Source organism: Perkinsus marinus (genome assembly GCF_000006405.1).
Source record: "Perkinsus marinus ATCC 50983 genomic scaffold scf_1104296958712, whole genome shotgun sequence".
Lineage (NCBI taxonomy): Eukaryota > Perkinsozoa > Perkinsida > Perkinsidae > Perkinsus > Perkinsus marinus.
In genome coordinates this window covers 82,700-106,846 of record NW_003206658.1, presented here as the reverse complement: position 1 = coordinate 106,846, position 24,147 = coordinate 82,700, and the positions used below count along the sequence as shown (strand labels likewise).

Genomic DNA, 24,147 nt, shown 5'->3' with positions numbered 1-24,147 from the left:
ACTAACGGCTGCTATCGAATACACAAAGTCATGAATCTAAACCAAATAGGCAATGCCTGTTAGGCATCCTCCTTACGATCTGTGAGCTCTCCAAACTTGGCGTCCTCGACAGCGTCATCTAGAATACCATAATACTTCCCCCTCGGAACGACTCTAACATGTCAAATACTCAGGGTTCGGATACTGATACCACATACATCTTCTTGGTTCACAGCACCTTGAAGGCTCTCGCAGCTCGACGACGAGAAACATCCATAAACGAACCATGCGTGAAGTCCTTAAACACCTACTAGGTACCATCGACAACAGCGTTAGGTTCGTTCAGTCGGATTTCCTAGATGTCCAACTCATACACATGTATCGACATCGACTCTCAGGGTTAGGGAAGGACGCGGGGTATTGGCCCATGAACCTGCGTCCTCAACAAGACACACGGTTAGAGAGGTACCCCACGGTTGAGTTTGCAGTACCATTCTAGTTTGTATAGTGGACAACAAGTAGTACACTTCTACGGGTAAAAATGATCGGAAGTAAGGAAAGACCGCTTCCCATGACTTTGGTCAGCTCATACGCCCTCCCCAGTATGTCGACATCACTAAACCATACTCCAAGTGCTGGGAGTTGGAGTTGTCGAAGATATATAAGCTGCTACTCACTTTATCCAGTATCCCGAATGTTACCAGAGCGTGGTGTACCATCTGGGCCGCTATGAGCTTTTATCAGAATGCTATAGAGGTACTAGCATTGCCCCCTCATCTCCGCACGACCGTTCTGCTCGATACTATCTGGTAGCAGCGTGATGGTCAATTAAGCAGCCTTAGGACCTTAGTTGTGTTGAACGATGATCTCGACAACTCTCCCAATACGTTTAAAGAGTCGGTAGTAGCCAATGAGCGTAGTATTGTCCATAAACTCGTTGGACTGGGCATTCTGAAGTCTGTCCTGTTCAATTCTTACCGACCACAGAAAAGTCCACCTCGGATCGATTCTCAGCAGAAGTAATTCCTCATTGCTCTTGCACTTCTGTCCATGGGCCGATTTCACGTGTCTCGTTCGCCCCGGTGAACGCTTAGCACCCAGACGCTTTGAAAACCCGCTTTACGGAGGATTATTATACCGTTTCCCTCGGGGTTTACGGGTGTGTATGATTCCTTAATATCATTCCAAGAGTAGCAGACTCAAGCGGTGATGGATCGAATGAGAATGTCGCCAGGTACGGAGGAAGAGAGAGGATAACGGCCGTAGCCTTGGAACAAAAGAGCGTGATGACTACATTCATGTGTTATTCGTTATTTAGGTTAGTTTCAATTGACTCTGAGCTGTCGATTCATCAGCATGCCTTCGGCAGAGTGCAGTAATTCCGCCTAGTTCAGCATGTAGTGACCATTACCGAGAGCGACAATCCAAGCATCTCTGAAAGATTGAATATTGAGCCGGGCATCGTCTGTCAACGGGGGCTTTCCATTCCCCAAGATGTCATTTGCGTGCAAGCTCACGAAAGTGCGCGGGAGCGTGCAAATCGATCAGAATGGCGCGTGCTACACTTCAACGGCGCATCTTAAACCGAGCTCGCCCTAAAATGACCATTTTGAAACGGCTGGCAAATCCCCAAAGCTCGCACGGTTTTGGCCTAACCAAGCTACCTGATCGTATCGATCATTCGGTCGCAATGAACATTGCTTTGAAAGCTACCCGTATCCTATTACTCCTCGGCATTATTGCCGTCCCTACTCCAGCTCCTCAATCTGAGGTAACCTTAACTTACTATTGACTGCTGGTTCGACTATCTTCCCTTCAGCTTACCTTCAACCTTCATCCAGCAGTGCCTGGAGCGATAGAACACTTCGACAAAATGTAAGTGGAAGTTGTCTTGGTCTGGCTTATCAACTTGTTCAGGTTAAACGCTACCATGGACGCTCTGGGGGATATGGTGTACTCTGACCAAGACTCTAACGCTACTCTACCTAGTGGTGATATCAGCAGCAACACTACTGGGTTTATGGCTGCTGTGGAAGAATTCTTCTCACCAACTCAGTAAGTTCTCATACCACTCCTCGAGCGAATCGTCTTCCTTTCAGATTAATTGCATCTCTGGTTGGCACCATCCTGACCTTTATTATTTTATGCTGTATGGACCGTCTCGCTAAAAGGTTTCGCCGATGGGCGAATGCCAAGGTGGTCGCTAAGCTCGTCCCCAACCACGAGACCCTAGAGGAGGGAGAGGAAAGCGAAGTTGATTATTACGTACACTAAACAAGAAAACGTTGTTCATTTATGCACTCGTAACTATTGTGTTAAACTAGTTTTGGCAGGAGAGGGGAACCTCCGATACTTGTGCGTCATATAGCGCTTATTAGTATAATCTTCGAGGTAGATTTAATGATGTTCATGGAGTGAGAGTGCCTCAACTATCATCGTATAGAACCCAGCAGCAGATGAAATCACATAAACCCAAAAGGCATTCGTAAGCGACGATTGAAGGCCTAGGCAAAGCATGTGGTAATTCATAAGTACTCTCTGCCTGCCCAGACGCCCGTTGTAATGTGTGAACATGTGCATAGTTATCGCATATGAGTTGGCTGGTCAAATGGTGTTTAAATTGTGAAAATTCGCGAGATAGGCCCATGATCCCTCGTATGCTAATGTGCATCGGTGCAAGTCTAACTAAGCCGTGGTGTCGGCGTTCCCCTTCAGAGTCACACACGAACTCGAGGTTGAACGTCCAATAGTCGTATGCTATGGAATCTGTCCGACCAGTTATGGCTAGCAGTGAGCTGTTCTGTTGCTTGTCATAGTTTGTCTATTTCTTCGCAATACGCAGGAATATATGCAGGAAATAGATGTTTCCAATCTTCGTCTCCGATGGGGTTCAAGAGATTAAAAGTTTCAATTTGAAACGAATCATTCAACATGGAGGTTCGTTTCGTGGCTCTGTTGTGTGCCTGTTTCTTCACCTTCCGGCATGATCTTGGACTCCCTCAACGATAGGTCATCGTCAAATTTTCGAGTGAACTCATTTGGCCGAACGATGGACTCCCACCAGGGATACACCCCATAAGGCGTCGACGCCCAAATCAGTCCAGTTAAAACTCCTTAACCGAATTACTCCATCACATCCGACTCACAACCCCGACTCGTCTGGTCGACTAACGAGACTCTCATGGATTCACATGTTGGAGTACTCCGATACGTTGTCTGAAACTGGTTGAACTCAAGTATCACATGGTGTCTACAACATCGATAGGATGATCCTACAGAAAATGATCATGCTTGCTAGCAACTATACAACAGTGTTATAACCTGCTGGGAGGTTTCTTAATAGACTAATGAGGCAGGACTCACCAGTGTGAGAAGAAGTGAAGGATGAATCGGAGAGGCCGCGAATGCTATGAGCCTCAACTGGGTGTTCGGATGGACATCACCGATATCGAAGCCTCCGATGGGCATGGTCACGATCACCTGAATACAAAGGCTTTGCGGACCAGGCAGACACCTTTCTACACCGGAGTCCCGAATCGAGGAGCACCCGCCACTCTGATCGCATAGTGTGACGAACCTGACGAGGTGCCGAGGAATAGCTGGGCCGAAAAGAGACCCACCAGACGTTTGTCGGTGGCATGTGTTGCGGGACATACACTGGGAATCGGAACCAGTACTCCATCTTCAGGATAGTATCACTGGGAGAGGCGTGGATGAGCAAACGTTCCTGAGAAAGTTGCCGAGCTCACCTGATGATAGTCAGAGTGTCTTACTTTCTGAGTGAAATCAACCCACTTGTCCTCAGTTGTGTCCACCGGGAAATTCTGTAAGTTGAGAACATCAGTCGTATGCTCTACGGCGTGCACGAAGTCTAAGCAGTGGCCTTTCTCCCTCATCAGTCTTATTTCAAAAGACATACCCGGTGGAAACACTATGAGGATGGCCCCAACAGGACCTGGGGTAATTTGCTGCAGGACCTCGAACCGTACTTCCACTCCGAGTTTGGTGTCGGCCTGGACTGTAGATGGGTACCTGATAGCGAATACCCACCACAGTCACGACATGGGCTCTCACCATCGTAGACAATCTGGCCTGGGGACAGTCTGCACAAGAATCGGTCCCGCTCCCTGCTGAGCCCCGTCGTCGAAACTCGGGCCCATGACACCGGTAGCTGCATCGATAACCTACGACCATCTCAATGATAGCAGTTTAGGAGTACTTCAAGGTGACTCACATTAGCATCGAGCGTGAGGATCAAATCAAACCCTGTATATGTTGGTCGCTCCTCAGGCATGATTGCGTCGATAACAAAGGCGTAATCGCCAGGGAACTGACCAACTCCTCCACCACTTCGGATTTGCCGCATTATATCGACCCACCAGTGTTTCAGTGAGAGTGACAACTAAGTACGGCCTACTCGGATCAGTTGAGTCATCGACTCTGCAGATGTCAGCAACATTCTGAGGGCACTCGTTGACGGGCACATCCGAGGTTGAAGGCAGCGCACTTCCACCGAATAGAATGGCAGCGAAATCTTCTGCAGTGTGCTACAGGAAAACCCAAAGCCTGGCGGATAAACAACCATCAGTTCTGCACCAGCGCTGACTTGGAGAACCTACGCGCCCATTCGAGCCTCGAATTTCGAGGGCACACGACCTCGAGGACTTACATTCTCGAAAGTGAAAGCTGTTTGGCTCACGATGCTCGTCACTGAAGCGTATGTGATGCTTACTGACCTAAGACATCACCAGCAGTCGGGAAATGTCATCCCATACCACACGCTCACCTCATCTGCACGACCTCGAACTGTGCCGTGCTCTCACCCCAGCCTATCCTCTCCCCTGAGATCAGTCTGGCATCCACGAACCACTGCACTGTGTCAACGGGCGTTCGAGACGGTGTCAAAACCTAAACCGCGAAGTCTTCGCTTCACTAGCTCATCGAACAGGCTTCACCTTCAGAACGAGGCCATAAGTTGGCTCAGAAATAGCGGTTCGAAAAGCCAGCTTGGCAGTAGGGCGGTCACCCACAGTTGCTGAGGCTGTGCAACTCGTGACGACCTGAAAGGCCGATGTAGCCTCCACGCGTATCGGGTGGCGGTGATCATCCGCGTGTTACAACACGAGACGTTCCTCCGAAGGCGAGGCAATCCTCTGGGAAGACGAAGGTCGGTGGTGCTACTATCGTCGCTTCAGAAGGTCTGACGACGATAAGGCCAAGGAGTGGTAGGACGTGTAGGTGAGACCCTACCGTGCGGCCCCCGGGCTCAGCAATACACTGACTTCAATAACCGCATTTGGTGGGCTACGTACAGCACCAACTACTAGTTCCAGTGGGTATACCAACTTGAAGCCACCTAAGGTTGCCGACCGAAGGATATGCTCATTCAAGTGACCCTACTAGTAAGGCCATCATCAGTATTCAGTGGCAGTGCCAGCAGACCGTCAGCATCAACTGAAACGGCCCGAGATCCTCATAACGACTGGGAGAGCTCTATCGCTACCATCAGGATGGTTCCCTTCAGCACCCCAGGTCTCCAGTCGCCAAGCACTGAGTCCTACTGCTACTTTAGATGGTGTAAAGCACGTTACAACGAGACGGTACTCTACGGGGCACAGTAGAGGCTACAGTAGAATGATAGAGGATACCTCTAGCGAGCGTCAGACCCTCTTGCTTTAGTCGAGCTATTAGTCTATTGCCCTCGTAGTAAACAACAGTTGTATTGATATGACGACCTACATGGAGTTAAAGTCCTCCTACAGCAGCGGTCACGTTGGTACCATCAGCCTGGGCAAGGTCGAAATCCCCCTCAACAGAGTATCCACCCGTGGTCAGACGGATCACCCCTCCTGGTGGTACACTTTGGGTGAGGAAGAAGACGAAGACCACCATGGCCCTGCTGTCAGTTCGGACACCCCACTGCGATCGTATTGGATACTGCACCGCTTGCTGAACGTATTCAGAGAGTATCTCCTTCGATTCAATAGTCAGGACACCTAGAGTGAGACCCTTCTACGAGTGATGATTGGATTGGCAGGTCACCAGGTAGTCTAAATCCCTCCAGATCGGACCGTACATCTTGAACCACCTAAATCCACGTGAACTACTCGACTCATCACTGCGGAACAATGTCAAGATATGTGATTTCAACGTTGAAACATTACGATCGGGGACACCTTCGTCGTTTCGCAAATACAATACACAAGGTGCAGTAGTGCGTTCCTTGATGGGAGGGGCCCACCTCAAAGTAGCTCGTATGGAGATGCCATCGGGTAGGGCCACCAACGTCCCCCAGCCAAACGTCAGTGATGACGTACACCAATAACTCGCCACCAGCAATCTCAGCCTGGAATCTTATCGAGGATCCGGTCCGTTCAGTCACCACCAGCCTATCCTGGGAGGCCACACTCAGGGAATTTCGTGGCGCAGCGGTCGGATCAGACTTGTAAGCCGCCGCGGCAGAAAAGTCGAAACCGAGCGGTTCGGCAACCTCAACGAAGACAGTATCCGCCTGGCTGATGCTAATAAAGCTGACTTGGACGCTGGACGTCACCGTAGCTCTCAGTAAGGGTCCAGTGACCATCACAGTTGCATTTAGCAAAAGCGGAATGATTCGCCAGCCCTCGATCGCTTGAGAGCTCTGAATGCCCATGGTGGCATAGTGACGAGCAATCCACCAGTTATGGGTGATGAATGGGGTGGACGGAGGGTTGCGAGTGTTGAGAGTAAAAGTGAGGTCTGACTCACGCGGGTAGAGGTCGCGGATTTGGATAGTCAGGAGACCTTGGGAACAGTTGACGAGAGAATTGGGGAGGACACCGGTCACGCCAGGCTGTTGGACGAACGTGAGATTCCAACAAGTGCCTGGTGACTGGGGATCCTCCAGAGGGAAGCCTTCCGGTGCCTTGATTTCGACCGTGTCACCATCAACAAGTCGGTCGGGGAACTGCAGCCTCAAACGTAAGTTGCGCACGATGGAATTGCCGTTAACCTGAGGAGTTAAACTCATACTTGTCAGTCCTACGCCCTCGAACGCCACCTGCAACCGAATGATTGTCTTTGGCACCCTCACCTGGTTGCGACCCTGTTCGTCCACGTTGACATACTCCCAGGCGTTGAGCGCCTCGTTGACGACGAAGCCTTCCATTGTATTCTCATCGAGGATAAGTTCCGGATTGATCGATTCCCCAAGGTACGTCTCGAGCCGCCATGAGCCAGGCTTCTCCCCCACTGCCGTGACTGTGACAGGATTATAAACTCCCACGATGATGATATAGTCTCTGTCAGAGACCATTTTCACCGTGCTTCTGAGGCGCAAAATCTAAGATCGCACCATGGGAACCAATCGCAGGGGAACCAGAGGCTCACCAAAGAATCTTGAGCTACATCTGGTATGATGCAGAAGGAGTCTTCCTCGTTCCACTGACCCCCCGAGTTGTATTCGCCACGATCGTCATAGTAGGGCCGCTCAATAACATGCGCTTTGCAGGTGCCGCTTTCATGGGCAAACTTGAAGCCCGACGGTGCTCCAACGAGGAGGAAGGCCCCCGCAGCCCGAGTATTCACAGGGTTCACCGTTTGACGCGGTATGAAATTGATACTCAACGGGTTGAGCCTGGCTTCAGCATCCACGGAGGTTCTGAGAGAGTATTGAAGCCCTAGCCGACAATGGGTCGCCTACACGGCTGTACTGACTGGCTCGACTGTCGCCATTTCGGCAGTGCCGAGATCGAAACCGTCGAAGGGTTCACTGGTCTCGCTGTTGAAAGAGATCGTCCATTCGTTGATCGGCGGGGTGACCTCCGGATTTCGGACCACCCCTATTCGAATTGCATACAATTTATTCCCTTCGAGACCTGAGCGGAGATGCGGGAGAAGATGCCTTTCCCAGAGATCAAACCAGAGCCCTCACCCGGCAACATGCTAATCGCCGCCTCGGAACCCAACCCGACGCACTCAACTACTGCGACGGAGGACGGCCATGGGGCGTACTCAGGAGGCCATCGAGCAGAGCTACCAAAGACTTTAGCCTCCGCTACCTCGACTGTACTCAGGCAATCCTCGGCAAAGATGAAGCCTTCCGGCCCACGAAGGGAGAATACCATCGGGGAACCGTCATTGTCCGAGCCGAGAGTGTCCGAACTCAATTGGAAAGCGAATATGATGTTGTTCCTCCGTCCAGGACGATCATCCCTCCCGGTGTCCAGACGCTCCTGAGCGCTCAAGAAAGGTATCCGGGCCTCGACCATCTTCCTCGTAATGGGAAAACCTATGAGGAGGCCGAGCAACTCGCACCTGTTCCGTCGGCACACCTTTAACGGTCAGTTGGTAGTCGATCGCTGTCGCGAAGTCCAGGACGTCTCCGAGGGCATAAAAAGTGAAACAGTGGTTCCAGCCACAGTCAGTCGCGTCATCCGTGACCAGCTCAGACACTTCATCGGGATTGTTGAGGACCAGTCGCCACTCGTAAAGCCCCGCTGGTATCCCACCAGTTCGACTACCAATTATCGATATCGCTGGATACGGGCTTATCGCGGACATATACGCACAATGAATGTCGCTCGGGAAGGTACTGGGACCATTGTTGATTCCCAGTGGCATACAATAAGGCACCGACGAGAATCCTAGGGGCATTTCTATCACAATTCCGCCAGGTCCGTACAGATGAGTTTCTGTTCTTATCCGAAACATGACCGCATTCTGTTGTCCTACTGCGTTATAGGTATGCCGGACGAATCCTTCGGAGAGGGCTTTCACTGGGAGGCCAGTGACTATCCCTATACAAGGCCGGGCCTCCGGGGTTGTTGCGTCCCAACCTGCCTCGATTCGCCACTCGCTGTAGCCCGGATTTCTATCAGGGACCTCTACGTCCACCTCGAAGCCGTAGGTGTGAGCTCCGCTATAAGTGGCCGTTTGAAATAGGAGTTGATTACCATAAGCAACAGATGGCACTCCACCGGGCCAAGCCGCGCTGTAGTTACTGCCATCCGAAGGGTTCATCGCAAACCCCGAGGCGTCCACGTTGCGCCATAGGAATCCCTGAGGGGCTGTCACTCTTACAGCACCAGTGAACGTCATAGGGAGCTTTATCGAGCCAACGACCACCCGAGCGTATTGGTCGCTCAAAGCAAACGGTCGAAGATCAGTGACAGTTACGTTGAAGGAATCTCCTGGTAGGCTTTCCTGGTACATTCCCCATGACCCAGAAGTTGTCGGCTCGCCTTCGTTGAGAGGCACGCTTCCATAGGACCCGTCCATCCTACGACCGCTATAGTCCCTAGAGTAGAGGAACCACGAGTCCTGATGCGTCGAGTTGTACACTGGTGGATTCCGCACGACCAGGCCGAACGCATACCGTTGCCTAGCGACCAGTCTGCCCGATACGGTCACAGCGGCACCATTATGAGCGCCCTCAGTGACGACACGACACCCGGCCTCGAGGCCCATAACGCGCAAGGTTGTCGGCACGGTTGAGCTCAGCGTGTACACCCGGCGGTCGAGATCGGCCGCCTCGCAGGGACTAGGGACGATGAAGCCGACCGGCAGGAGCACTTCGATTTGTCCACCGATGGTAATGTCTTGCTCCGTGGCAAAGAAGATTCGGATAAGATGCGTCGCTCCGCCGATCCATTCGGAAGGCTCAATGTGCAACAAAGACATCTTGCCCAGTACCTACCACAGATCTCACTGAACTCCACAGCACAGGGCAATCACCGCTTTGTTGCCGGACCATCTTCTCGACGGTGAGACGGTCCCTCCTGCGCTTTCTGAGACGGACGCTCTAGATACTCAAAAAAGAGGAGCCCTTCCGAGCCTACCGTCGCCCTTGAAGACCTCAGCGGTTGTTCGCTTCATAACGCCGCTGGTGTAAGCATCTCCAGCACCCTCCAGTTCGACGGTCCACACGTTTGACTCGTCCGAGGCACTTAGAGCCGTCGTGGGGTTGTCCACGGTGATTCTTATAAACAAGGAGCTCCCCGCATGGACAACACCGTTCTCGGGTAAAGCAAGAATACATTTGTTATCAGCATACGTCCAGTTCGCCGACGCCACCATGCCTCTGCCCTGAGGGATTACAGCTCCGAAGTGTTCCAAGTCCATCCCAACACTCTCCACCGCTACACAGGTATATCCTTCAGGTAGATTTATTGTCAATTTGGATTTGGCAGCCGAAGGAGCTCCTTGGAGCGTCCTTAGTGTAGCCCCCAACAGCAGTTGGGCGTAAATGACGTTACTCTGATCGCCCTTATAGGGTCTACTATTCCCATCAAGACCGTTATCAACGAGCCTGGCGATAGTCCGCCCAGTGTCCGGTGACTTCCATATGAAATCGCCGACAGACTCGGTGTACCACGGGTACTCATCGTTTTGGTCAGTTATCTCAGCCCCCAGGCGGCCCGGGAAGAATCCACCGCTGGGGACGTTGATGCCGACAATGGAAAGTCTTCGAACCTCATTTCCAACAAGGTCTGGCATGTCCGCGGGTAGTTGGATCTTTACCTAAGCAATGACCAATGTTTACCGCGGAAGCTTGAAAGACCCAATGTGCCAGAGCGACTAAAGCTCTGAGGGCAGGCGCTTAGGTTATTCAATTTACTATTTTCAAGCGCGTGAGTGACGTCGTTGCTCGGAGCGAGTAGCACTATAGACGAGCAACTTGCTCGTCTATAGTGCTCGGTTGCCTTGTATAACAGCCTTCAACTGTATAACAGTTCGGGTATCTGGTTGCCTTGTATAACAGCCTTCAACTGTATAACAGTTCGGGTATCTAGTTGCCTTGTATAACAGCCTTCAACTGTATAACAGTTCGGGTATCTAGTTGCCTTGTATAACAGCCTTCAACTGTATAACAGTTCGGTTATCTGGTTGCCTTGTATAACAGCCTTCAACTGTATAACAGTTCGGGTATCTGGTTGCCTTGTATAACAGCCTTCGACTGTATAACAGTTCCGAAGTCTGATTGTTCCGTCGGGTTTTCTGGATGGGTTTCTTTTCCACGACTCTGCAAGTTCGTTTCCCCCCGCATTCCCTCCGTTCACCCCTAGCTTCACTCAAGTGACGATACGAAGTGTTTTATCAAATTGAATACTTCAAACCCTCAATTTTCAGCAACCACACAAACTCAGTCGCTCCGCTCAATTCCGTCATTTGAAATCCCCAGTGGATATAAGCCTACCTTGTTGTTCGGGAAGCCCGGCACAACAGGCTCGCCAACGCAGCTCTGGACTTTTCCACACAGTCTGTTGTCCTCTCCCGGTGGGACCTCAAGGCATACTGCGGTGCACAAAGCTCCCACCCTCCACTGAGTCAAAGGCCATAGAATGACTCTAACGTGATACCCCGCCTTGATAGGGCCCGTCGTGATGTTATCACCGCCTCTGATTTCGAAATCAATAGAGTTCATGTTCCCAACATCAATATAACCTGACGAATGCGGCAAGCGCGCGCCATGGTGATCGATATCATCGCACTACTTACCATTAGTCCCTCCGACGAGCGTAAAGCCTCTTGTAGCGAAGCTCGGCGTGGTCCTCCCTCCACTTGGCATCCCTTGTGGGGACGACAGTTGTCCTCGGCCCATCTCGAGCGCTGAATATGGCTTGTTGTCGATGTCTTCATGGATGAACAAGTAGACATATTCGCAACTACGCAGTTCGTCCGAGTCGCTGGAGGTGCCACAAGACTTGCTGCCACAACATGCGTCATTTCTGTAATTGGCGCCTGTGGAGGTCGAACCCACGACCACCATGTGGTAATTCTGCCCGGCACGTAGCCCTGACCGCTTCGCAAAAACCACCGTGATTTCCCTCGAGGTGATCGTGCTACCATCGGGCATAATACTGCGATAGTAGCATCCCTCCGGCTGAGGAAATCCAAACTCTGCGTCATCCGACCACATTTCCCTAAATATCTTCCCACACACTAGCTGATTTGCCTCATGCAGCTCATCCTCGTTCGTTGTCAATCCAATACTACTCATAGCAACATCGGAATAATGAATGTCGAACATTCGCGGCACTTTAATCACCACTCTCAAGGCCATCCTTCCCGTCGCTGTCGAGTACGCTGCTCCCGTGCTCCCCTCAGCCGTCCTAAAGCTGATCACCACGGGAGCTCGAACACCTCCTGCAGCAGTTGTGGTTAGATGTATCCCAACGCCTTGCAATACGGACGGGTCGACAACAGAGAGTCTCCCTACCTCAGCCAAATACTTCCCCGGCATTCCACTCGGAGCCCAGCAAACTTTCATACGGCTTCGCTCTGCTAAACCTTTCAATTCCTCTCTAGTTTGAGCTCTATTAGTGCGTTTCCATTCTCCTTGCGTGACAGTAAAAGTCGGCGGGTCCAGACTCCAACCCAGAGGTATCGAATACACTGTATGTGATATTTTGGTCACCTGATTACCGACTTCATAGTAGTCAGCCAGGCTGTTGTCATTGACATTGGAGTCCCCATACGGGAAGACCCCTGTCAAAGCCCTCAGCTGCTCTTCAGAACCTGTGGTAAACTCAGTGATTTGAAACTCAGTAAACAGTACAATGTATTATACTCTTCACCCTGATTCACAAACATGCTTTACCACTAAGCTCTACTAGCAGCAAGCATGCACTGAGCGCGCGAGAACATATTTCGATGTTGAGTTTCTCGAACAGTACACGCGAGTCAAAGGACGCTATACGCAGTCGAGCAAAGCAGTGGAACACTGTATGCCAACAGGTCGTGAACTATACTTTCTCTCTGTGGAGCAGTGTGTGAAGATATGCACATGGTCAACTACAAGTCTTGGTGACCATATGAAAATTCTGAGGAAATTTCGGGAATTTATTATTGGTTTCGGTACACTTCTACCCGAATTCGCATATGAACTCCTATAGTCAGTGGGGACACTCCTGAGTTCAGCTGAGGAAAGCGAACATATATTCCAACACTGCTAGAGAGAGTCCAAACGACGAGACAGCTGCCCGGGTCGTGCCTCCGAGCATCGGCGATGACCAACCACGTGGCGCACTTACACCGAGAATCACAAGCATAGCCGCTCCCAGTGAGGACGATCCAATCGAGGGAGTCCAACTTGGGGGGCTCAGCGAAAGTCAGCATAGTTGTAGTCGAAGCATTGACACTGACCGCGGTGATGTACGCATTTCCTGTACACTGGTTTTTTGCATCGCATTCCACCTGAACGTATGAGTAGCCCTCAATGAATTGAGAACCCACGTACTCGATCATGGGCCTTTATAGTAAGAGGAATGTCATCCGCGTTCGTCAATAACGTACAGCCCACTGCTGTCACATCAGGGCAATTCCACGCGTTAGTCGCCACAGTAAATACCGGGTCGTTGCCGTTATCGGCGCACTGTCAAACACCATCGGAGCACTTGCTTGGTGTCACCGCTCACCTTCGCATCAGGCTCCACGATCCTTACCGTGTCACCATCAGCAAGGCCCCACCTACAATACACATAGAACATCCCCCAGGCGACTGAGTGGAGGACCCCTACCCAGTGAGTTCAAAGCGAAAGACGATAAAAGTAGAGAATATCCAATTCTGGTCGATATCAGGACCGCGAATCTGAATGCGTATGCTGCTGGTCCTACAATGTCATATCTACGTAGTGGCCTACTGTGAACCTCCCAGCCACGACCCAGTAAGAGTGGTCTCCACACGCGTTGTTCTCTATTATGCCGCAGTAGCATAGAGCCATGATCCCAGCCGTCTTAACTGCCACGTCTTTGCTCAAGTCGCCAGCGTTGAACATGAGTCTATCGTAACTAATATACTGTCGTCATCGAGCGCAGAACGCGCGCGCTCAAGATCGTTCCCCAAGGTATAAGTACCAGGGTAACTTGAATGTACGAAGTCGACGAATGCAGAGTTCACCTGTTTGTGACGCCTTTGTATTCACTTGCAGCATTGCTGGCTGTAAGACCATCCAACAGCGTGTTATCATACGGTCTGAGAAATCAGAGTACCAACCGTGAAGGCCATCATGGGACGTACCTTTGAGCACACTCAGAGCTGGGCAGAGCTGACGAGGAGGAGTCTTCAAGAACCTTTACCAAGCCTGAAAACTTCCACATCTGCTCAAATGATCGAATAGCGAGCTGAGGCTCGATAACAGCGATCGAACGAGAGCAGTGTTGAACGACATGTTCTGTTTCTTCAGCTTAGGTTCGAAGTTTCCTCACAAACTGTAGGAGTCTGTGTATGAATGCGAGTAAGAGTGTACAGAAACCAATCAGCATTTCCTCGCAATTTTCATATCGCCACCACCACATGTAGTTGACTCTGTGCATATCTTCACATTGTGAGCAAAAGTTTCCTCATGAGCCCACCTGCCAAGCCACCTCAACTCCAACTTACCTCCATCAGCGAAGCCAAGAGCGTCATCATAGTCCTCTGGCTTGTACAGAGCTATAGACGCTGGTGCATTCACGTATCTATAAGGAAAGGCTCATGCGGTCGACTGCGCTGACTTACTGTAAGAAGGGCCTGTCCGCTGTGTTAGTAACGGCAGATGCGAGACGGAATGGCAACAGTCGCAGTATCCCGACTTTGAAGTAGTCACCTGATACCACCGACTTTCATCCGAGAGGTCCCCGGTTCGATCCTCGCATCCTACTATCGTTGCCACAACTCCCATCACAATAACACACATCGAAGTACTTAACGCTGTGGAAGGCCATTCGTTCATAAGGAGTTTCTCCCGTAACCAGTCCCAGCGGATCCGAGACGCTGCCGAACTCCTTATAGTCCTGTCGACCGCCACCGCTCATCGTGCCTATCAAAGCCTGAGGCTCAACACAGTGAGAGACCCACGACGATGCCAACCTGGCGACCCCGTTGACGTATTAACCAGGCTGGACATTGTACCAGTCTTGCAGATGTGGCTGGCACTCCAGCTTGGGATCTCACCGGTATTGCCTAAGGATTACTCAGAGAGGGACTATTGCAACGACTGTGCTCACCTGGATCGGTCCAAGATGCTAGCTGTACTTTAAACCTATTGTTATCAGCAGCAGCACAGGCGTTTGTTGGGCACCCAACGCGGAGCTTGAACGAGTGCTCGGCGGCTACGCCAATATACGGTATCGAACCTGATCGCAGCAACCAAGTGAAATCAATCAATGCAATCCAAAATAACCTGGTTCTGCATCTACACCTTTTCAAACTCAAATTCAGCGGATGAGAGAACAAAGTAGAGAAATGAAATTGATTTCAGTAGGATGAAAGGAGTCTTTCACGGAATAAATAGTTGTTCTTTCACTTGCTGAATTTGGGAATGAAAGAGTGTAGAATCCTCTACATTCAGTGTCGCCCGCTGCACAGAGTTCCGCAGTGTAGAAATTGATAATTCCGATAGACTGTGTATACTCGGTAGTCTGTTGGCACTCATCACTTCCACCAGAGTTATCATAGCTAGGACAGTAGCATGCCCCTACAGTGTATCTACGTCCATGAGCTTGACGGTGAGCTGAAGAGGATGTCTCACGGTCTGAAGGTGTCGCCGTCGAGGTTTTCCATTCCCTGCGGAATCGTGATGACCACTTTACCGTATTTTCCTCCTACTACTGACGACGTCACTGAAAGATGATGCAAATCGAAGGAATACAAATAGACGTGACCAGAGAGAACATAATCATACGATATGGACATATGGAGTGCCACGATTTCCAATGAGGGCATCTTACACACCTTACTAGCTCGAGGGATGCAAAGGATCGAGGGACAAGGACAAGAGACCCTCTAGATGAATGGAGCAGATACTGATAGAAAAATCGGCAAATTGATGCATGTACGCCTCCTGCCCTACCAGGCGTGAGAAGTCTCGAGCCCCCCGAGCAGCCTTCTCCATCAGGACAGAGGAACTGGGCAGCAGCTGTTCCCGACCCGCAAGTGCTCTGGGAGGTGACAGTAGCGAGTCCTTCTGTAGAGTAAGTGGCTGTCCATTCAGCTGTCCATGTTGCCATACCATTTGTGCCTGTCGTACGCCTGTAGAAGCCCTGAGGGTAATCAAAAGAAGTGTTGTGGGGAGAAAATGGTAATCTCCAAGACGGAACTCTCCACTGTATTCACAACGTTCACTTCGAGTTTCCGAGAATTTCCCCAGTCTATGAAGTGCGAATTCAGGCATAGGGAAATCCAATAATACGTAGGAGAAATTTGGGGAGCTTGCGATAGTTCCACTGAGCGGTCGATCGGAACTTAGACACCAGCTTGAGGCTGGTCGAGCGAATCAACTGAGTGCCGACTAGGAGTTTCAAAGCATACGTGGTCCAAGAAGCCGTCATTATTATCACTAATCCTGTGTTGGAATATATATTATCTTTCCCCAGCTGAGCTCAGCAGTTTTCTCACTAATTATAGAAATTTACGTACCAATTCGAGTGAAGCGTTCAGGAACCAACAAGAAGTTCTAAAAATTCCCTCGGAATTTTCATATTGTCACTAAAACATGTAGTAGACTATGCGCACATTTCTGCGCACGGCACTGATCATATCCAACCCTGTAGAGTGATTCGTTATTCGCATTTCACTGGAATTCCATCAGAGATGCTTCCCCATCGCTCGTGCCTGGTCAGCTCCTGTGAAGTCGAATCCACAGCTCCCTTTAGATGAGTGTTGCTTTCTCAACAAATAACAAGACATCCTAGTCTCGGCCAGGCAGTTGTCGGTCGTGCAATCAGAATAAATACCAGTGACCAGCAGAGTTGCTGAAGGCACCTACGATAGATGCTCTACAGTCAATGTTGATACTCAAAAGTTCACATCTCCGTGGTAGGCCGCGAACGTCCCTGTGTCGGAGTAACAGACCGTGAACTCGCCTCCCATGCGGAAATTGAGCAACCCCTCAGCCGAAACAGCTAAGGGTAAAACAAGCAATAGTTTTGAGATCCGCGACAGTATCTCACTGGTTGGTTGGGCGACTAGACTGGGCGAGCTGGCTACTGAGGCTGTAGGCATACCCGTCGTGTCGGACCAAGGAGTGTTCACATAGTTCCCTCCTTTCTGTGAGGACCCTGGAGCACAGGCGCCAGCCTGACCAGTAGAGAATCGTTACTGCCTCAACACTTTGTTAACCAGCGTTGGAATGTATGTTCTTTCTCCCCAGCTCAGGGGTTTTTCCACTAATTATTGGAGTTTATATACGAACTTGGACAAAAATGTAGAGAGTCCAATGAGAATTCCCCCCAATTTCCTCAGAATTTTCATATTGTCACCAACACATGTAGTTGACCATGTGCATATTTTTCCATACTAGTGTCAATAGCCTCACGCTGATTCTCAATGGCATTTTCTCTGTCATTTCCTGCAATTCTCACCCATGCAGTTGTCGCTGTCACTGAGCCATCCACTATATTGAGGCGACCATAGGTAGGATTCCAGTCGTGACCAGTTCCCAAGTAGAGTTCAACAGATGTGATGGCCACTCCAGAGTGAAGCTTCGTTGACGAGGTCGCTACAAGGCAAGGGAAGTGTCTTCCTTTCCTACTGGTTTTCATTCACCTGCTGTGGTTTCCCCATTGAGACGAATTTCAGCAGTGATACCGAGTTGAGTGAAACTGGATGTAATCGTTGCCAACCTCCTCAACGATCTTTGCTGCATTTCTGATATTATCTGCGATGTGATTCAGATGGTGGTAGATACTGGCCTCACAGAAGGTGTTGAATTAGTTGCATTGTTCACTCGGTCAACCTTCGCTCTGATGAGAGCCCAGAGGGCTATGAAAACCCGTGATCGTCTTCGCCTCATACTCTACTGATACTGATGGGATGCGCTCTCCTTGAAGGAATTAACAACTCAACAGCATCACACGGTGGATAATTAGCAAGTCATTGGATCAACGCAAGTGTGAGACACTGATGATAGTTGAGTAGTGCAATGAGAGTTTTCTCGAATTCTTATTGCTTACCGCAATATCCTCTACACAACACTGGACGAATCCCAATATCTCTGATTATTCGAATTGCTCTGTCGTCAGCCTGGACACAACCTAGCGTGTTAACGTCATCACAACTTCATGCAAAGATGTGTGTTATCAGTGGTCTGTGTGAACTGTGTAGGACTGAGATTCCATTGCAAGGTAGACCTCAGCACATTGAGTCCAGTCTTTGTATTGGCGGTTCAGGTCGACTACTGCATAGTTGTAACAACGCAGTAATCCAAGAAACCGCCTACTGTCAAACAGTGACCATTGCTACCAAAAAGACTTGAACTCGATCACAGCGGCCGACGTGAAACTCGTCAACTCGATTGATAACAATTTGCTGAGGCAATCAACATCTCTCGATTCACCTGGATATTCGAGCTGCAACTCGTTCGCAACAGAGTCATCGACTTTCTCGATAGTACCCAGTGGACAAGGGCCCGAGAAAATGCGTGCTAATATGTTGTGGGAGCCTGCATCTCAAAGTGTACGTTCAGTACGTTGTAGCTCCAGCGTATTCAGCCATAACGATATTCGTTCAGCCGGGCTGTAACATGCAGTGATATGCTAATTGCCATTGTTGCTGTAGACAACAACCGGTGCCCTATAGTGGGTCGCTACGCAGTTTGATGATTAAAGAGCTTTGGCCCGAGCGTGATCAACGCGAGTCACAGCCATAGACAGTGCCAAGGTGTAACACGGTCCACGAATATAGAAGAGGAAGGAATGGCAACCCACAAAACCGGGTTTATCATGCATCAGTCTTAGCACTGATCGAAGGGGGCTAGTCCGGAGGCCAGAAACTCGCCTCTGAAATTGTGAATGTATTCTACTACTAGTAGAATACTAGCCGGAGAATTGCCTATTAAAATCCCATGAAATCTCAGGGCGTGCGCGGTTGCGTATGCATGATTTATTTTAGCGCGCGCCCTGGGAGACTTGTACGCTAACCATCAACTATTCACGCCATGGGCTTTCCCAATCCTACTATGTGGATCCCCTAAAGCTGCCTACCTTCGTGTTTTCGACCACACAGGAGAGGTCTCTATACGAGGGCTCGTCTGAAATTGAAATTTTTCCAATGCAACACGGTACGAATAAAAGTTCCCTATCGGAGTTTCCGAACAGAGAATTACGTCATCGATCTCAGTCTTGTCGCGCTTTCTACTTGGCTTCAACACTACTCTGTTGATGGAAGACCTCGTGAAATGCCCTATCGACACTGGTGAGAATCTCAGAAGGGCTCCCAAGCTGGACAGTCCACCTCTCGGTGAAAGCAGCAAGCCAGAGCATAAGAGAAACAACTCTATTACATCGGCCAGGAGTTTGGACTCTAACTTTTCGGATAAACCACCTAAGTCCAGAGCGATCATCAGGGAGGTAAAACGATTCTCACCGGCATTGGCGAGTTAACATGTGCCAGGTTGAACAAGGTCTTGGTCGCCGCTCCTCGCGATGCTACTACCCAGACTACCTCAAGCTGGATGAACTGCTGTCTCTGCAGCGACCGTAGGTTGAGTATCAGCATTGATTGTGGCTGTTGATGGGCTCATACAGTTACAGTGACGGCTGTGTGGGGTCTGCCCACGGCTTTGCTCATGATGAGATGCTATTCATAATCACTCACCAGGTGAGATGACTAGTCCTAGGTAGAGGCATTCTATGGGCGAGTGACCCGCAGGTAGTCGCACGTTCATGTTGGTAGGGAATCATCCTGGAACCTATAATGTTCCCGGGGAAAATTCATTTTCAATTTTCCACGTATGGCTAGGAACACATTCTCCGATCAGTTTCCCATGTAAATGTCATCACATTAGGAACATCTTCCCCGTTGTTATCAAACCCGTGATATGTCCTTACAAAATTGCAGTAAACTCGGTGTAGGGTTTATACCTGACATTCGTATGCAGTGTTGGAATATATGCACATGGTCAACTACGTGTGTAAGTGACATTCGTGAAAATTATGGTAAAAATTGAGGAAATTCTCAATAGTTTCTGTACATTTCTACCCAAATTTGTATGTAAACTTCTATATCCAGTGAGGAAACTTGTGGACTTAGCTGAAAAAAGCGAAAATTTATTCAGCCAACACTGCTCGAGTGAAACGTGAAAAGCGTGCCATCGTGAGTGATACGACTTTTCCTTATAAAATATACGTCGTTTTCAACGTGGCTAAGCAGAGGTAGACTAATATGAAGTGAAGCTCTCGTGTCATCCAAGCAGTGGCTTGACGTTATCATTGCTATTCAGACCTACGAGCTGTGGTTTAAGCAAATCATCTTTGAATTCGAATCAGTCCATGGTATCTTCTCGAAAGCTGTTATCGAGGAACATGATATGGCCATTGTCAACGAGAGGTAGACGCACTGTCATCAGGCGTGTCATGAGCGGCCACTCTTCTCCAGGCTTAGTCGAGTTCGGAATATTCAGAATCTGCTGCTGGGTGCACTACCGGTAGGTTGTTGGTTCAGTTTGGTAAAATATGCACATGGTCAACTTCATGTGCTGGTGACAATATGAAAACACGAGGGAATTTTGAGAGATTCTCATTGATTTCTGTGCATATCTACTGAGATGGTGTGTAAATGCCTATAATAAGCGAGGAAACGCCTGAGCTCAGCTGAGGAGAGCAAACATATATCCCAACACTGTGTTGCTTGGTGAGGGAGATTGAGAAGGATGGTTAGGTCCTCGAGACGATGACACCGATGGACTTTCTGGAGTTTAGGGACTACCTCATGCCAGCGAGCGGATTCCAGAGCGCTCAGTTTAGGTACAACTAGTTGACGTCGAAAGTAGCATGGGAAAGTGTTGTGATTTTTAGGGTTATTGAGGTTATGATGGGGCTGCCGTTCAGTCGGGAGGGGAGAAAGTGAGTTGTTAAAATGCCGCCGCCGGGGATCGAACCTGGGTGGGTCTGTTGACCGTGTTAGATACGGGAGTCCTCAGTTCTTCCTCTCGAAATTCCATCCTAAAGATATTGAACGAGTTGTGTATTGGGAGAGTCAGCCTAGCTTGGTTGAGCTGACGGAAAAGTAAACGAGGAGGAGGTCGTGGGTTCGAATCCTGGAGAGGACAATTCTCCTCTGCAGGTGGCTGGAGAGACTCCCCCTACCTAATTTTGATTGGCTATGTCAATACAAATCAGCTGTCTATGCTATGCTCGAGAGCGACGAACAGACGGTTAGACAGGTAGGATGATCTTCAGTGGGGAGTGGTACTTGCTTTGTAAAACTTCAATCTAGTGTCTCTCATTCCTGAAGAAGTACGAAATAGCGATAGGCGTTACTGAAAACCCGAAAAATGAAGGAAAATTTTCTTATGTATTTTTCCCGGCACGAACTTTGAGGGGAAAGGCCATCAGTGCGACCAATTCGGAACTCCTCGTTATAATGGGGATGATCAGGTCTTTGGTCGGAGCTCAACGGAGGGGGATGAGTTTGGAGAGGATGATGATGATGAGGAGGAGGAGGCTCATCCGAATGGAGGATGCCCATTCATGGGAAATTCTAGTACGAGTTGGTTGGGGGGTTGGTGACACTAATGGTGACACTTGGACTTGTATGGCGGGAGATGGTATGACCCAGCTCGAAAAAAAATTAAATTATCTCCCTCGGAAGATTATTGGAATCGAGTAGTAGGAAGAATTATGTCTACCTGTTTGAATACGATTCGAATCGGTGAATAATGATAGTCTTAGTATACATCTTGGCTTACCTACTAGGGATGAGTATGAAAGTGTCTTGGTAGAACAGAACGGTGAGGATCGCCTCGAGCAAGAGCTGAAGGCCCTAAGAGCCACCAGGGCGACATTTGAATCTCTCTTCCATGATGAACAGCATGCCGAAATGGTCTCTCGTGGGGTAGACCAACAACACCACTAAGCAGGTGAACGCATCCCACTGTAGGTGCGTCGGTGGTCGCGGACTGCCACGCTGAATGCGCTGTTCATATTCCTGTATAGAGATCTCCCTCTACTGCAAATGCCTTTCCAGTGAGTTTATACTGTCATAGGGCGAGGGCGAGTAATTCTTAAGGTTCTTGCAAAACCTCCTGGAGATCGACAACGGCTTCACTCAGTGGAGGGTAGCGCACGCCCAGATGGCCCAGCGTATGCTTGGCACGAAGATCGGCACTGGTGCCACCTCGGGCTCGGAATATCTTACTAGAGCTGCTAAGGCTAACAGGTAGGTGTTAATTACAAGGGCGGTTTTGCAATCTCGCTCGCCCTCAGGGTTTTCCTGGATCTGCATAATCTGTCGACGTATCTCGTCCCTAGGGGGATGCTGCCTGAGTTGCCTGGGCACATTATGAAGATGTTGAAATTCGCTCCGTTTCCAGATGTGTGTGATTCCGGATAACATTATTGGTTGCGAACATATGATGTTTAAAAATCTTCGCGGTGCGTTAAGATATTAGCTCGCTATTTCACTGTGATGATGAAGATATGTGTGGAAGAAGGGTCTTACTTGACCTTTTGAATCCAAAATCCATCCGACCCGGGTTCGATCCCTGGTGAGGGGATTTTTTGAACAATTAATTTTCTACCCGTATTCGCCATTTTTCCAGTAGTAGTTGATTGAACCGATCCCATCGTGCTGCGTTGTTATAGAGATCTATAAGGAGAGTAAATAGCGCTGTGATTGTGAGGGAGGTTATTGATGACAGCCAATATGGTCACCACTGTACCATCGGGAGCGTCTCCTGCGCTCAAACTACGAGACCCATCAGCAGCCGTTACAGTAGCAGACAGGCAGAATCGAATTAGAAGAGGTCATAACTTGGAATATGTGCTGTATCGTTGTGGTTGATGTGATGGTATTGATACGCGATGAGGGTTCCATGTTTCATCGTGTGGTATTAGCCGAGTGCCGTCGCAACCGCACTTGGTGAGGATGTTTGTATAGGATTGCCTCGGCGTTGAATGGTTTATGTCGAAATCAAATTGGAGTGATAAACATCTACATGAGATGACGATGTGAATCTAAGCCGTGTAAAAATAACTACTGTGTATGAGCTACTGTCGTGTAAAATATTCTACTAATGCGCGTCGGTGTTGAACTTCAAACCCACACACACACATCGCCATGACCAACTTGTGTGATTACGCCCTCATTATAGACAACAGTATATTGAATACCATGATATAAGGTATTAAAGGAGTATACTAGTAAGAGGAAATATTCCTATCGTATTGAGATTATCTATCGATAATAAATATAGTAATTTTTGTACCGCCTTAGGAAGTGCGACAGTAGTGCTGAGGTGTTGACCTCAGTGTAGCGGGCTCCTGAAGGGCCGTTATGTGCGGTTGTTGCGTCAATTAGGTGTCACTCGGCGATTCCACGATGTTGATTATATTGTCGAGGTCGAAATTGATGGAGACAACTTGACGGCATCTTGTGAAGAGCGGTTTGAAGGGACAAGGTTGTGTCGTCGGTCATGTCGAATCTGATATTTTTCCCATAGGTGGACGTCTACGTTCTCGAACCGGTTTATCGAGGAGATTACTCACCGGACTGGCAATTTCAAATCGTTCGGGGTCTTCGCGCAAATGCTATTCGACGCGTTGCTTGATACGAGTCAGCACGAGGCTGTTCACGATGATGCTACTGTCACAGTGGATATATTGACGTAAAAAAGGAGGGTGCCGGGATTGAACCTGGGTGGAGAGCCTTGTTTACAGAGGACGAGACCTCGAGCTTTTGCGGCATCGTAGTGGTGGCGGTGGGGGAGTGCCGCAGTCGACAGCGAGGTCGTTGCCGGATTCGGAAGCTAAACGATATCTCATTCTCACGTATCAGGTCGGACATGAACCGTATCTTAGGATGAGGACCTGTGGATTCTTGTCATCCGTCCAGGCATCATACGATCGAGTCCATTACCCTCTCGCCCTAGCACGACAGGAGCCCGGCTCGGATGCAGCGGCGCTGTTGAGGACGATCAAGCGACTGAGCCGAGAATTGAAGGTGATCACTATCAGGAGCGTTCATGGAGTTGACGTGATGAGGTGAAGTCGACTCAGTAACAGTAGTAGTGTCTTGTCAATTTTTGTGACGAGGCGTTAGAGGTTTATAATAACAATGTGGTATCAGTCTATGAGTAGTACTCGCAATAATCAGCGTGGGTGGAGCCCTAGTCTATGTCCATTATAAGAGCCGTGTTGTGAACACTCTCGTCGGATGGCCTTTTCAGGATGTGTATCGGACCAACTTACGAGCCAGTGGTGCGGCTGTTG

At 49.5% G+C, this 24,147-nt stretch overlaps 4 protein-coding genes across 4 annotated transcripts; 3 read left to right on the top strand and 1 right to left on the bottom strand.

Moving 5' to 3' along the window:
* Positions 1-1,669: 1,669 nt before the first annotated feature.
* Positions 1,670-2,253, top strand: Pmar_PMAR011499 (hypothetical protein; the record flags this gene model as incomplete). Its single annotated transcript, XM_002773614.1, has 4 exons — positions 1,670-1,750; positions 1,799-1,854; positions 1,897-2,034; positions 2,079-2,253. 4 exons carry the CDS (start codon positions 1,670-1,672, stop codon positions 2,251-2,253), a joined length of 450 nt encoding a protein of 149 aa, XP_002773660.1.
* A 965-nt stretch (positions 2,254-3,218) lies between these two features.
* On the bottom strand, positions 3,219-15,948 carry Pmar_PMAR011498 (hypothetical protein; the record flags this gene model as incomplete). The annotated part of the gene is made up of 42 exons (XM_002773613.1): positions 3,219-3,251; positions 3,343-3,459; positions 3,502-3,556; positions 3,600-3,706; positions 3,753-4,011; positions 4,054-4,163; positions 4,214-4,309; positions 4,359-4,526; positions 4,649-4,715; positions 4,766-4,887; positions 4,935-5,039; positions 5,098-5,179; positions 5,230-5,335; positions 5,380-5,433; positions 5,483-5,603; positions 5,740-5,975; positions 6,022-6,067; positions 6,221-6,970; positions 7,052-7,300; positions 7,348-7,618; positions 7,661-7,799; positions 7,892-8,248; positions 8,292-9,651; positions 9,694-9,746; positions 9,798-10,479; positions 11,156-11,403; positions 11,454-11,568; positions 12,179-12,477; positions 12,993-13,155; positions 13,199-13,333; positions 13,377-13,428; positions 13,479-13,549; positions 13,602-13,749; positions 13,859-13,933; positions 13,979-14,042; positions 14,342-14,418; positions 14,459-14,546; positions 14,601-14,759; positions 14,810-14,902; positions 14,947-15,075; positions 15,285-15,452; positions 15,792-15,948. 42 exons carry the CDS (start codon positions 15,946-15,948, stop codon positions 3,219-3,221), a joined length of 7,986 nt encoding a protein of 2,661 aa, XP_002773659.1.
* A 3,373-nt stretch (positions 15,949-19,321) lies between these two features.
* Positions 19,322-22,459, top strand: Pmar_PMAR011497 (tryptophan 2,3-dioxygenase, putative; the record flags this gene model as incomplete). Its single annotated transcript, XM_002773612.1, has 13 exons — positions 19,322-19,416; positions 19,465-19,537; positions 20,160-20,266; positions 20,315-20,363; positions 20,597-20,682; positions 20,734-20,781; positions 20,843-20,944; positions 21,002-21,101; positions 21,316-21,421; positions 21,660-21,772; positions 21,818-21,903; positions 21,947-22,096; positions 22,144-22,459. The coding sequence occupies 13 exons, from the start codon at positions 19,322-19,324 to the stop codon at positions 22,268-22,270; spliced, it is 1,242 nt and encodes a 413-aa protein (XP_002773658.1). The 3' UTR covers positions 22,271-22,459.
* Positions 22,460-23,187: 728 nt separating this feature from the next.
* Pmar_PMAR011496 (conserved hypothetical protein) lies at positions 23,188-23,878 on the top strand (the record flags this gene model as incomplete). The annotated part of the gene is made up of 3 exons (XM_002773611.1): positions 23,188-23,336; positions 23,379-23,543; positions 23,737-23,878. Coding segments are annotated over 3 exons (456 nt in total), but the record flags the coding sequence as incomplete, so codon positions are not given.
* Positions 23,879-24,147: the final 269 nt, after the last annotated feature.